This window comes from Augochlora pura, chromosome 3 (genome assembly GCF_028453695.1).
Source record: "Augochlora pura isolate Apur16 chromosome 3, APUR_v2.2.1, whole genome shotgun sequence".
NCBI classification, from domain to species: Eukaryota; Metazoa; Arthropoda; class Insecta; order Hymenoptera; family Halictidae; genus Augochlora; species Augochlora pura.
In genome coordinates, this window is record NC_135774.1 from 20,052,448 (window position 1) to 20,067,408 (window position 14,961).

Genomic DNA, 14,961 nt, shown 5'->3' on the forward strand with positions numbered 1-14,961 from the left:
TACGGAAATTCGATTATACTGAGTTCTTGTATATCATGCGCAATCAGTCAATGAATATACTTTGTGTATTATCTTCAAATTTCTGATGGTTTCTTTTACCATAACGAAGTATCGTAGTTTCTTCTAATATGATTTTTAACCGAAAATTATTTTGGATAAAGAGTAAAGGGGCAGAAGTCTTAATAGACATGATACGCGACATTCAGATAAACGTTGTCAGGATCATTATTGGATTAGACAATTCAAATGTCTTGGAACACTAAGTAACCCAGTAAAATAGCTCCAAATATTATGTTTTCTTATGTCATTTTACAAGAATGTTGTTGGCCGTAAATTGATGAAGCCGGTTACTGTCGATAAAGAAGAGGGTGTAGGAAAAGCGAGAGAAAGAAAGCATTTAGTCGTATGCCCGCTAGAGGACTCCTCGTCCTCGATAAGACTATCGGACCATATTGTGCATACACCTATAAACGCCTTTCAGGCTTCCAGGCTTGAGCACTTCGTAAAATGAGCGAGAATGAGGAAGCGAAATTGGAAAATAGCGAGAGTGAGGACGACCCTGTTCCCCACTCGTTCTTACTGTTTCCAAATCTTGCTCCCTCACTCGCACTCATCTCACGAAGTGCTCAAAGACTGTAAGATCTGTCTATAAACATGACTTCGAACAGTTTGAAACAAAGACAAAATCCTCTACTTTTAATGTTCGCATATACAAGAGATACATATAAGCTATACACTAATATGATATACCTGCAATTTCAAAAAAACGATACGTTGATGTTCCAAACGTGTTCAAATGTTTTAATATTCGGCATTAATAAATATGTGGAAATGTTTCGTTCTCAACAAACAAATTCAACTGATTAAATGTAGAATAGGTATCGGACATATGTGGGAAAAATAGATTCTCACCACTGCGTCGATTCTCTTTGCAGCTTTTGAAATAACGCGCTGGCGCCATTATTTTCAAAAATGTTCCAAATTACGTTTACTCCGCGATGATTGAGTGCGGGTATGAGTGGATAAAATCTGAGCAGATTTGAACTTGAAGTTTGAAGCTATGTCAGCCATTTTGAATGATCAACTTTCTTCTCCGTTCTACGTCACAGTGAACTATCTTCAGTGAGCTATCTTCGCATCACTGGACTATTCGCCCTTCTGTACGCACACTATAGTACATGTTGCAACTAGTAGTACATATAGTTTAATTGTAAGATCTAAGACGCACATGCCGTGTCTAATAGTATACATAGTCTAAGGTCTGTTAAGATATCTCACGACCACGGTATAGGAAAAAGTCTTCTTCAATGGTCTTCTTACACTGTGTTTATGGCTTAACGAAATTGGTTGTCCATAAAATATTTTATATTGGTTAAATAGCGTTTTTAATTGTTTTATCCGTTAGTTCAAATGGGAATACAAATTGTCACGCAGTACGGTTACACTCAGCTTTCGCCAAAATAACCCAAAGAGGGATTATGATTATAGAATACATGGAAACAAACAGAAAAACAATTTTTCCTGATTATTACAACTTCCAGTGGTTTATAACTTAACACACTTTTGTTAAGAGTGTGTTATTGATTCATCATATTGTAAATATTTAATAAGCTATGCAAAGGCTAAGATCCAAAAATTTAACGAATTGAAAAGTAAGTTTCATTATTGTTACATAGTATGTTCATAATTAAAACAATAATATTTACTTTTCTTGTAATAATATTGTAAATATATGTTTACAGATGATGCACCACCACTGGAAGCATATAATCCTAAATTTAATAATATATTAAGATGGACTATATTAGACAAATCAGATATATTTCTGGACGATAGAAGCACTGACTGAGTATAATTGTGATTATGATCAAAGACTGCTATAGTTACTAAAATGCAATTGTTACTTCAATTGAACTTTTATGTCATTCATTTCTATTTTTATGTTATCTTATTATTACATTATCTAGGAAACATTTGGTAAGTTTACAAGCAATAGTGGCAGGCAGAAGAAGACAGCTAGAAGAAAAAAGTATATTATTTTTAATATTAAATCATTACTTGTCACCAATGGAGGAACGAATTGCTCAACTTACAATACAATGACCTTAAATTTATTTTCGTTATCAAAATCAAAATTTCAACGTAGTTCCATGATAGTTGTCAAGTTAATGTATACATTTCTATAATTTAAGAAATTGGAACTATTAGATTTGAAAATGTGAAACATAAATATGTCTTTTTTATTATCTCACTGAATAATAAAGAATATGTGGTACTGGCAAGTTGAACAAGGTAGTGACATTAGCAGCTTCAAAACCATTTGGTGTAAGTATGTTTGAAACACAAAATGAAGCATGAAAGCACAAAGTTACTATATGTCACATTTATTCATTTGGGGTGCGAAGATGGAATACAAGATACATTTATTTCTTTGTCATATTAAATATCATATTAAAAATATAATTCTTCTAATATTAAACCTATAAACTGCATATACATTTCAGTAGATCATATTGCTTTAAAAAAAATAAACTTTACAACTAAACATAATCATCACAGACTTTTAACAGATCCTATCAAACTGAACATTTAATTTCACAAAAAGTAGTTAAGTACGTGAAATAAATTAGATTTGTTAGGATTAATGTGTTACAACTATATATATATTTATATATATATATATATATACATATATATATATATATAAATATATATATATAAACTACAGTTCACCATATACTGATTTGTGAGTTTGTTGTACCTGAGTACATTGTAAGTTGCAGTATTTTAGTACATATATATATAAAAATTACAGTTGTTTATACAATTATTTTTTGTCAAGATACAGTTATCATAATTATAAGATAAAACACTCTACCTATGGTAACTAAAATTAGTCATTTCTACTTCTTAGAGGTGTTAATGGTTTAAGGGGAGATGATATAGGTGTCGTATGCGTATTCTTAGAAACACTGATTACATTTTCTTTCCCTTTGCTATGTATACGCTTGTCTTCTGTCTTTAACTTTTCAATTGTTTTCTGTTGTTGTTCTATCTTCTTTGTCTTGGAACGCATTTCCTGAAAGAAGTTAAATTTTTATTTTACTGGATCGCAAAATTGCCAATATAATGATATCTAAAAAAATCGATGTGATTATAAAATCAAACAATTTTTTTATTCGGTTGCTATTTCTTTTCTCAATAAATAATTTATTTATATTTCATAGAAAATACATGTAGATTATAACTAATCTAAATACAATAACGCGTTATGTGTATAGTACAAATGAGTATGTGAAAACATAATAACGACATATTAAACTTTTTAGAACATAACATTAGAAAAAAGTATTATCATGAAAACACAGTTGGAAAATCATGGCTCTTTACGACTTTCAATAAATAAATGGAATAAAACTGGAGATTTTTACATTCTCAATGATTGTAAATTGTTTCGAGAAAAAAAACATTATTTTGTTTTAATGGGTATGATATGTTTTCGTGGCCAACTATACTAATAATATCATGGTAAAAACTTCAAAAGGTACCAGATACAGTAATTGATTACAAGTATAAAGGAGACAAACAAACACACCTGCTCTAGTTGATTGATTTTATCTTTCAATTGTGACACATGCTTGATTCGCTGTTTATGATTCTGATGGCCAATTATTTCTGCATACTTTTCACTAATCTCTTGATGATCATTCATGAGACGCGCATTGTGTTCGCGAAGCTTTCTAACTTCCCTAAAGCAACAAAAATGAGTTATTTTGATTATATAACGACTTTAATTATTTAATCAATAATTTGTGTTAACAAAACGTACTCTTCCGCTGCTTCCCGACGTAGTTTTTCTTCATTCAATGCTTTAGTCTTATCTTGCATAGAGTTATTCTTCTCCTCAAGGGTTTTAATTGTTTCCGAAAGTTCCTGAATCTTTGCATTTACCTTAAAATACCAGAGAACCGTAGATGCCACAATAATTCACTACAATAGTCATTACAAAACTATATTTTTTTAAATATACCTCATCCATAGCAGCTTTGTGGTTTACAGATTGCGTTTCAAGCGAGTAATTAGCCTCCTCCATTGCTAATATACTTTTCTTTAACTGTTCGTTAAGTTTACAATTAAACAATTCTACCCGTGAAATTTCAAGTTCCTGAGCATCGTTCCATTCTTCCAATTGAAGCAGCATGTCTCGTGCCCCGTTCAGATGATTGGCCATTTCATGTAGTTGGCTTCTCATCTAATGTATCAAATTGGATACACTTAAATGTTTAATACGTTGACAAATATATTAGTAAAACAAAGGAAATGAAAGTACCTCAGCATTTTGAGCATCCTTTGCTTCACAATCGGTTTTTAACTTCGTTACTTCTTTCGCCACTATTTGACTCAAATCTTCGATTTTCGATTCGAAAATGGATCTCACTGATTCTACTTCGTTCAAAGTTTCGACTTCCAGTTCGTTGACTAATCCTTTCTTAGCATCTAACTGCTCCATCAAGGCATGCACTTGTGCATGTACTATTTGTGAATTATTACGCATAATGTTTAATAAATCCCGATGCTCGGTTATATAGTCCTCTCCACGTTTTAATTCACGTTGCAGTCTTTCTACCTCAGTATTGCTTTGCGCTAATCGTGTAGTTAAAGCGGCCACCGATGCTTGATTGTCGGCCATTATGACTTCAAATCTAAGCAAAAAGTGAATATTTTTGGCATCGCATATATGGGGATGTCCAACTATATAAAACAACCTACATATCAAGGTCATTATGCAGGTATATTCAATTATATTTTTTAGCCTGCTACGAAGTAGAAACAAATGATCTGTATATAAAAAATGACGATGAACTCAGAAAAGCTAAAAGAAATATGAATAAACAAACGAGTTTTCTTCCACGATATTTGTCTTTTCTAAACCTATTGAAATTATGCTACAAATATATTTCATAATATACTTCAGAATATAAGATATTTAGGTATCTTCCTATAGAGAAGTTAGGACAGTTTGTAACATATACATGTTACAACTATAATTGTATAATATGAATAAAGAATACCTCTTTTTCCTAGCCACCATCTCTGCTGCTTCTGTACGTATCTGATCTTTCAGAGCCCTCAATTCTTCCTTCTTTTCTGCTAATTCGGTCTCTGCTCGATCTAGTTCCATTTGTAAACTTTGCCCAAAGCTCTCCTGCATTGTGTGTATCATTTTATTTACTCATTGTCTTTAATATTATAATTACTACTGATGGTAATTTTTTATTCAAATATCAATTACCTGAGTTTCCGCAGAGGTCTTCAAGTCCTCAAGCAATATGGAGAGTCTAGAAATTTCAGCATCTTTTTGCAATAATCTTTCGTCCAATTCTGCCCGTTCCTTTTCTACCCGAGATAAACATATTTTATACCTTTCTGCTGTCAGTCGCATTTCTTCTTCTACAGCCGACGTAGCCTCCCGAATCATTGTGTTCACCTGTGTTATCAATAGCATATTTATAAGATGTGATTGCAAACACCAAAAACATGCATCGAACGTTACAGTGAGAAAGAAAAAGTCAAATGACATAATTCATTTTCTAACATCGCGAAAGTGATCTTTACCGATATTTAGAAAAGGATAGTCAATATTGTTTTATTATTTCATATACTCGAGACGCGCTTACTTTGTCATCGTTCTCGGCGATTGCTTTCTTCAATTTTTCTTCGCATTCGGCCAGTTGATCAGTTAAACTACTAATTCGTATATTTAAGTCTGCTTTTTCGTACCCTAACAGATTAATTTCCTGTATGCGTGTTTCATTCAATTCCTCTAACTTCATTTGCAACTCTTCTACCTCTTTCTCAATTTTTATTATCTGTGAATCAACATAGAATTATTGGCATCATTGTTCATAATAATTTCAAGAACAAATTTTTCGAATATTACGTGTAGGTATTTAATATAATGTTTAATTTCAATGATCAGTGTCAAATTACTTTTTCTTCGTGATCTTGTTTCTTCTTCTGCAATTCATACTCCAACTTAGCTATTCTTTTGGTCAAGTCTTCGATGCGATTTCTAAGATCGCCCTCCATAATTTTTCTAGCACGAAATTCGTGTTCTCTTTCTTCTGCAATTTCTAAAACTTGACAACGCAGGCGCATCATTTCTGCTTGGTGTTTCTCATCCTGATTATTTTTCACTTCTAACTGCAATCTTGCCTAAAAATTAAAATATAATATTTATCATCTAAATTAACGAATTTTGAAATTTTATTTGCGAGGTGTTTTGTACCATTGTCTCGATGTCTTTCCTATATTGCTCATCTACTTCCACTTGTTTTCTACGTAGTTCCTCTAGTTGCGACTCCAATGTCTCCCGATTTTCTTTAATTTCCTCAATTAATTTCTCGTATTCTTGTATGGTTTTGTCTTTATTCTCGCATTCTATCTGAAGATCTGCTAGTTGGTGTTCTGATTTGTATTTTAATTTGTTGCCGCTGGGCATAATAAGAGCCCGCGGCTTTGTCTTTGAACATGGTCTTGTAATAATTTTTTTTCGCGGAAGTTGCGGCTATGGAAATTGAAGATTATATTCCGTTAAAAATTCTATTTCTTCTGCAACATCTACGCAAACAATTAGAAATTTGGAACCAATCGTTAATATTCTCTTAGATTATGTCACGCTAGAAGTTCCTTGTAATAACAATTACTGAAACATTTAATTGCTTTTGTTGAATTGAGATAATTATTTAAACATCCGTTAATGGAAATATTTTTATAAAACATTTTCCCGATGTTCATCTTTTTTATAATCAATACAATAGTAATAGTTCAATTCGTGGTTTTTTAAATTGAGTTGAATGCGCAAAATGATTCCAAATTTCTGATGAATATTCATATTACATGTATATTTCTCACCGTTCTAAAACTTGCTATCGCACCAGTGCTTTTGCTAGAAACTGACAAATTGCATTCAGCACTGACGACGCTTTTATTATCGTGAAATCTCTCAGTTTTTTCAATTACTGATCCTTTCACTTTCGTTTCGAATTTCGGATTGTATGCTCCTGGTGGTGGAACGTTGTCTGCAAAATTTTGTTTTTCTTATTATTTGTAAATTATGAAAGGATATGTGTTTATTGGATTCGCCAATTCTTTGAGCTTTGATATATTGGCTAGAAGAAATACCGATTGCATGGGAAGGGAAGAAACCCTTGTTCAACGGGTGCTTACGGGAGAAACGGTCACAATTGGTGGGGAGGGGAGAACTTTTTAAATGTAGGGGACACGTCGTCATGGGAAACTTTATTCGCTTCGCAGTACACCGTTAAGGTAGGCACGTCTACAAGGGGTCATAGAATTATGTTCCAGGTGCGCCCAGTAACGTCTCCACCCTTCTTGCAAGTTCTCATTACGAAACTGACTATCCGTCCACTTCCTTCCATACCCACCTTCTTACACGCTCGCGTAACTTTTTAGTGTACCCCAATATCTTACTCATTGTTTTACAAATATTTTACTTAAATGTTCTAATTCAAACTAAATAACCAAACAAAAATTGAATAAGCTGCGTAAAAAAAGAAGAAAATATGTAATTTTTATCATAAATTTATACAATTTTTGCATCACGAAAAAATACACTTGATGAGCGTATAAAAATATATTATCGCATAATTACCTAGCAAAAATAAGCCACATTTATTAGCAAATATACTACAATCTTTTAGTAATAACTAAACTGCAATACATTAACAACTTTTTATTCGTGTTTAATGTCTACAAAATTGTAAACCATAATCATCATACCAAAACCCATTTCAGTTGTGTAATTTATTGCAAATTCGTTATAATAATCATGAAATACTTCAATGTCATATTTCATCTGAAGTGAAAGAAGAAATATTCTTATCAAACCACTTTAAATAAAAAAAAGACCATATGATAGAAATCGAAGTAATAAAACAATACCATTCACTAAGAAATAACACGAATGGTGATTGTATTATTTAGAATATGTTGGTATCATAAATATGATAATATGGAAAAACTTTCTGTGCACAGCGAAAAGGTGTGACACAGATAACGTTACATAGGGTACTTACTTTTGAATTCGTTGAACCTCTGGATCTTGGCTTTTGAAAACGACATAGTAGAGTATTTAAATTAAAACTACACAAGTAATAGAAAAGTGTAACTATTGGAAATAAATCACGGATAACACTTAACGAAAGATTTGAATTTGAAAAATAACGTAATCGATGAAGAATGTCAAACGTCCTCACCCATCAGACTCTAAGCCGCGAATGCGAAGTAAAAATTTCTTTGCCCACCCGTCGCAGACGTTCCCTCGTGCACAACGACCTGCACCGGTTTTCTGATTTGAAAAGACAGTTATTCAAGTTCCATGTGGATGCAACGACGAATCATCGAGCCGCTATTGCGCAACGGGCCAATCCAGTAACGGGTGTCCCACCAATGCAGTCAGTAGCGTAGTAAGTTTTCCCATCGCCACCATCGTTCTACAAAAATTGCAACTAACACAGGTGTTCATTTGTCATCTTAGAATTATGAATATAAGCATAATTGATTAACGAAAATTTATTAAATTACGCACGAATTAATTATTAAGCAATACATATCCATAATTAATCATTATTAGGAAACTATTCTGTGTACAATTTCAGAAGAAATTTAAAAAAAAAATAAAAACTGTACTAAAATAAAGCTATGTTATGTGTGACACATGAAAGTAATGAACATAAATTGCTATTAAATTTAATCTTGAAATCTAGAATACAGTTGCAGCAATTTCATTGTATGATTAGAAAATACGTCCCTGGATTCGCCAGAGAAAAGAAGACGATTTTCCCGCGTAATGATTTCCTTAGAATTGAAAATCAAAGATTAATATTTTCCGATAGTTGTAGATATTGCATATCAAATTTATACGTCGTACAAATACATTTTTATTGCTCTTTCTACAATTTTGGATGAAATAGGGACAACGAAGTTAATGAAAAGTATTCTCGTTTTGGCGGGTGTTACATTGCACGAAGGAAACAGCTGTTTGTGGATGCATTGAGTCTCCATGGGAATGTGAAATTACCAGGTGTCCTGTAACGTCCTCGCTCTCACTGTCCCTGCTTTCGTCCCCCTGCAATAAAATGAAACCCGTGACTCCCCTGCCCTCCTTCATTCTCATATTGGCATTTAAAAATTAAATGTCTCTGCAGTCTATTCTGATTAATTTTAGTATACATGTGTTTCATCATGCATGTAAATTTTCATTGGCATTTAACAATGAAAAATTTTAGTACACTACAACTCTCCTGAACATAGAATTAATAAAGAATAATAAGAACAAATAAGAATTAAAAACTTTTTCAAATATGATCAATTTATTTATTGCAATCTTTTAGAGCAATACAGTTATAGACGAGATATATGAAGATACGCAAACAGATGTAAAGAAGTGCCTCTTGGACAAAAATGATGCCACAATAGAGAAACGTCTGGAAGAATCGGCGTACAATGCTAACACATGTGTGTGTATGTGTATGGTTAGAGAGTAGATTTTGCGTCGATTTTTTTAAATCGTATCTAATTCGAGCCGAACATATTCCGCGCGATCAGAAACATGCAACGTGGATCTGTGTAGCATTTGTATAGAATGTTCACTTTCTATTCTTATCAGTGAAAACGGTTTCATAGAAGTTTGCAAGAATTTTGAAAAATGCAATTCTAACAAAATCATATTTAATCTGGAACGACTATCATTACTAGGTAATCAGAATTACGAGAAAATATTTTTGCGACCACACAATAACGTTGCAGTAGTTTGCCTTTCAACTTTCCAGACGCCCATACCACAGCTGCAATATCGTCAGGTCTTGCCGCCCCAACGAACAGCTCGGATGGGCTCATCGCGATTTTTGTACTAGAGCATTTGTCTTCGAATCAATTTCAAAGTTGGCGTTGTGCAATTCTTTAGAATTGCGAGTGTAAGTAACAACGGTTGAGTTAGTGTAGCGATTGCAAACGCGTTTGTCTAAACGAAATAGCTGAAGGTACCGCGCCTCACAACATAAAGCCGTGAAACACTATTTCTGTGTAAAAAAGACAACGTTACCAGACGTCGGTCTATATCCAGGGCGGTCGGCTCATAGAATTTTCATTTTGCGAGCTGGAACTACCGTCCCTGGACGAAGGGACGCATCCGACCTAGCATTACGACGTCCAAGCGGGTAGTGCGTAGCGTTGGAATCCGGGGTGTGGATTCCTAGGGGTTGGAGACTGCCCCTGTTACTAGGCTATCTCGAAATAATAGCGTTGCGAGAGTTCTACGTGTTGTCTTAGCGACGCGAAAATTGCCAACGGGTTGCGTTAGATTGCGAAATAAGTGCCACACTACGAAACCGGTCCACGGATCGGCTGCAGGGTAGTTTTCACTTTCGAACTGAACTAATTAACATCGAGATTATTAATGCACTGTTCGTAGTGCTATTGAGAGATCGTACTCTAAGTCTTGTAGAGATTAGTGTCGCGAAAGAATAAGTCCGCATTTCTCCTGTACGACATTGTAACGAAACTGTTCGGTGAAATTGGAATGGAATTATAATTATGGTAGTATACAGAGTAGTATCCACTGTAGATTCAACAGTTCCTCGCATTTTTATTTGGAGCCACGTGTCCATTTAGATTCGCGTTTTCATTTAGTGTCGCGTGAACAAAATAAAAGTGCACGGATGTTGTCCGTTTTCAATGATATATATTAGCGTCACGATAGAGAATGCGCTGTTCACGTTTGCTTTTGGACAACAATGTCTATTTCTTAGAGTAGTGTGAATACATATCGAGTGCACCACCATTTTTATCGAATTTGTCTACTCCCTTTTATTTTTTGTTTCGGGTGTTGACCAAAGCGGAAAAAGGAAACGATGATGATGGAAGAGTACCACCGAATTAACGGATAATTAAGGATTTCAAAGGAGTTTGTCTTTTAGACGGATAATAGAATTTGTAAAAGTACATTTTTATAAAGGTATTAATACTCACCCTGACGACAGTTTGTCAATTTATCTATTAAGACGTTAGCATTAACGTGTTAGTTATTAAGACGTAATTTATTAAGGTGTTAGTTATTAAGACGTAATTTATTAAGGTGTTAGTTATCAAGACGTAATTTATTAAGGTGTTAGTTATCAAGACGTAATTTATTAAGGTGTTAGTTATTAAGCCGTTTTTAAATAGTAAATAGACATAAAAATAGATTTTATTATATGAAACTTCTTTAAAAATCGAATTTCGCGCCGCACGCCTCTATTGGCGCGTCAACCGAATGGATGCGCAGAATAGTAAAACTGCAAGCAGGGTAGAGTGAGATAAGCTGCATCGTTCGTCGAATGACCTGCTCCATATGTAGTTGTGCTGATCTCATGCTCCCTTGCATACTCACTATTTTCTTTCTTTTTCTTTGACTATACAGGCAGCACTGCTCACCAGTAAATTGCCAACCAATCGAAACAAAAAAATTTCTATATTAACCCTCGCTAACGGATCGAGCTACGGCCTAGAGATGTGCAGGAGTAGGACATCATTACTATTTAAGCCATCAGTTATTCAGTAAAGGCAATTTTTTGTGTATTTATGCCAATTAATATTTAACAGCCCTGAACGGCATGTGTTCCTAATTATGTTTTTATTTATTATTTCTTTGAAATATCATTGTTTATTCATAAAATTGTCGCCTGTAAAAGTTTGAACAATTGGTTAGATGAAAAGAGGAATTTTTTGGTAGGTCATACAGCGCGTTTGACCATCATGATTTGGAAAATTTTGTATTTTTAAAAGTAACTAACTTCTCACAAAAGCTACTAGGCGGCTCAAAAAGTTTTTTGGTTATTTTTCGAAAAATATAGGTGAGAAACTAAAACTATTAACTACTAAATAAACTACTAAACTATAAACTACTAAATAAACTACTAAACTATAAACTACTAATGGACAATTTTTTGAGCTATGTGTCATCAAAAGTGGTTGATATGGTGAGCCAGCTTCACACAGATACTTCGTCTGTGTTAAAATTATTGTAGGTTCTGTTCCATGCTAAAGTATAAAAGCAGTGGTTCTGGATTCTAGCTTTGAAACCCCGGGCGTGAGCGCTCAGAGCAGAAAGTCTGAGAGTATGTAATCTCATTTCCTCTTTGTTACATACATACGTCTTCTGCCTGTGAAGTAATTTTAATATTTAAGTTAAAATTAAAAAATATATTGTATTGTTGTACAGTATTATCGTTATTAAATTTTTATCAGTATTTTAATCTATTGGAAACAAATTATACGTAAATAGTTTGAACCGCTATTCAGTAGTCGGTAGCGCAATAAAATTAAAATAAGGTAAGAGTATTGATGGTCTAAAGGTCAAATGTTTCCATTATTTCAGTGTTAAAAGTACGGTGGGAAGTAAAGAATGAGTTTTATGGAGGAGCAAAGGTCGCAAGGTGCGGTCGATGAGCGATTTCAGGCCTTCGTAGAGACTGAAGCTAAGAAACAACAGTTTCAGGTTAGCTCGCGAATTGTTATCGGTATTTTATTTTACATTGTTTTCGATAATATAAAAATATTTTCTAAACGATTTACTTATCAATTTTCTACCAATAACTTAAACGTTAAATTTTAATATAATTTTATTTGTCGAATATGGGAAGTATAAGAAGTACTCATTGACTTTGTTTCCTATATCATAACAATTGTGGTCATTTGCCTATTATAAACGAAAAATTGCATTCGAAACCGTACCTTTTAACAGTGTTTTATGCCACCTTTTTAAATAACTTTCAAGTAACATATGTACATGCTTCTGTGACATACTACATAAGATGGTGACATACTTATATGCATTCTAAACATGATTTATTTTTTTTTCAGCGTTTGGTATATAATTTAACTGACATCTGTTGGGAAATTTGTGTTGATACACCTAGTACTCGTTTGGGTGCGAAGATAGAAAAGTGTCTTGTTAATTGCATAGAAAGATTTATCGATACAACAAATTTTATCACAAATAGATTAGAACGTGTAGTGCTAAATAATTCTCCAGAAGTGGATGTATAATAAGTTAGTTCATCATTTGTTTCATACTCAAGTTCTAGGAAAACTTGTTGTAACTATTTAGGATACAAAGTATGTAATGCTTTGTGCACGTTCCTTACCTTAAAACAATAATTCTGAAAAATGTTGTCAAGTATCAAAGGGTTTGTGAGCCGACATAGGCGAAAGTTTATAGTGGGAGGCATTGTTATCGGCAGTGTTATTTTCATAAGATATACACAACGTAGATTTCGAGAATTGCAAGGAAAAGAAATCAGGGAAATATTTGAAAGAACAAAACGGCAAGAATACTTTGAATGTATAGAAAGAATATGCAGTAAAATGATAATGTCTCTTACGTCAACTCTAAGAGATACTGTAATTCAAACTTTAGACACAGAAGTTATTGTAAATGAACTCAGAAATGATAATTGCACTGATAAAGTAACATGTTGGAGTGTACTGAAAGTTTTAGCAATTGCCAGATCAGCTGTTATAATATATTCGTATGCAATGGCAGCTACTTTGATAAGAATTCAATTTAGCGTAATAGGTGGTCATATGTACAAGGATATTCAAAATTCCAATGGTGCATCTGTAGAAAATATTGTACAGACAAAATATATGTCACTCTCAAGTCATTTTAGGCAAGATGGGATAAAGAAATTATGTACACTTATTAAGCGTAAGGTTGTAGAAATAACAGCCTCAATTTCATTGAAAGACAAATTAGCTCTAAAGGATATAGAAGAAATATATTGGGCTCTTACATCTTCTATATCTATGGACAGTTCAAGAGATCCTGTTAAGAACCTTGCTACATATATGCTACAGACAGAATGCAATGGCGAAGAAGATCCTATGTTTATAAAATTAATTAATGAGACCCTTGATCTTTTGGAAAATGAAGAAATACAAAACATAACGCAAAGCAACATTAGACGTGGATTTAGTTTGCTGATAGATCATATGTCTGAATTTTTCATAGGTCCTATAACAGAAAATGACAAAACCCCAAATGGTATTTCAGTACCGGGAACATCGAATCAGGATCATATGAATTGGAAAGAAAAAAATAATGTAGAAGAGAACAGCAGTACATTTGTTAATATCAATAAGGTAGCAATGCCCATGGCTAAAATAATACCAATTATAAATGGGCAAGTACCAAATAAATCAATGCCAAAAGCTTTCCAGACAGATTTATTGCATCGTTTAGTGACAAATGAAGAACTTAAAACACTTGGTGAAAATATTTATGAAGCATTCAGTTTTTAAATTTCATAAATCTGATATTTAAACTGTATTCAATACCATATGGCATTTTACAGTAATTGTTGCATAACAAATTGAATTTGTTAATCTATTTAAATATAAAAGCTATGTTTATACTTTTGGGAAGAAATAGAAATATATCTCTTTTTAGTAGTATATTATAGTGAAAATTTGGTTATAGGTATTTTACAATATGTTTGAGGTATAAAGAAGCAAACCTAAGACACTTTTATATTTAAATGCGTATAGATAACGTCGTCGCAATTACAAAATACAAAACTAGAATTGTATTACAATGGTATGTAATTTCTTTAAAAAGGTATAATATATTTTTACTTTTCAAAAATACTTTTTTTCTTTCATTTTCTTCATTTCCAAATCAATTATATTGATTAATAAATTACTTATAATTAATTTAACCTTTTAATAATAAAAATAGTATTACTCAACATTCATCCTGCCCTATTTTATTTATTAATAATTTTAATGATAAACATAAATACAATTCATCAATGCTTGTTACAATAAAAATTATTAAATGAATACTGATAATAAACTGATAGGTATTAGGAACCGTAAAAAAAATTAATTTCTATTATG

General features: G+C 32.8%; 3 protein-coding genes across 5 annotated transcripts; 2 read left to right on the plus strand and 1 right to left on the minus strand.

Annotated features, from left to right (window-relative positions):
• Positions 1 to 2,877: 2,877 nt before the first annotated feature.
• LOC144479145 (uncharacterized) lies at positions 2,878 to 8,145 on the minus strand. The gene is made up of 12 exons (XM_078197673.1): positions 8,100 to 8,145; positions 6,916 to 7,082; positions 6,290 to 6,568; positions 5,992 to 6,216; positions 5,679 to 5,870; positions 5,294 to 5,488; positions 5,073 to 5,206; positions 4,331 to 4,703; positions 4,031 to 4,252; positions 3,830 to 3,951; positions 3,596 to 3,749; positions 2,878 to 3,079 (listed from the first exon to the last, which is right to left on the minus strand). Exons 1-12 carry the CDS (start codon positions 8,143 to 8,145, stop codon positions 2,894 to 2,896), a joined length of 2,295 nt encoding a protein of 764 aa, XP_078053799.1. The 3' UTR covers positions 2,878 to 2,893.
• A 3,926-nt stretch (positions 8,146 to 12,071) lies between these two features.
• LOC144467847 (mitochondrial import inner membrane translocase subunit Tim8 A-like) lies at positions 12,072 to 13,110 on the plus strand. Of its 3 annotated transcripts, none has more exons than XM_078176822.1 (3): positions 12,072 to 12,179; positions 12,440 to 12,559; positions 12,925 to 13,110. In XM_078176822.1, exons 2-3 carry the CDS (start codon positions 12,467 to 12,469, stop codon positions 13,108 to 13,110), a joined length of 279 nt encoding a protein of 92 aa, XP_078032948.1. In that variant the 5' UTR covers positions 12,072 to 12,179; positions 12,440 to 12,466. The 3 variants fall into 3 exon arrangements, with proteins under 3 accessions (XP_078032948.1, XP_078032949.1, XP_078032950.1); XM_078176823.1 differs by having other exon boundaries at positions 12,117 to 12,231; XM_078176824.1 differs by lacking the exon at positions 12,072 to 12,179 and adding an exon at positions 12,214 to 12,338.
• Positions 13,111 to 13,230: 120 nt separating this feature from the next.
• Positions 13,231 to 14,709, plus strand: Pex3 (peroxisomal biogenesis factor 3). The gene has a single exon (XM_078176820.1). The coding sequence runs from the start codon at positions 13,231 to 13,233 to the stop codon at positions 14,362 to 14,364; it is 1,134 nt and encodes a 377-aa protein (XP_078032946.1). The 3' UTR covers positions 14,365 to 14,709.
• The last annotated feature ends 252 nt before the right edge of the window (positions 14,710 to 14,961 follow it).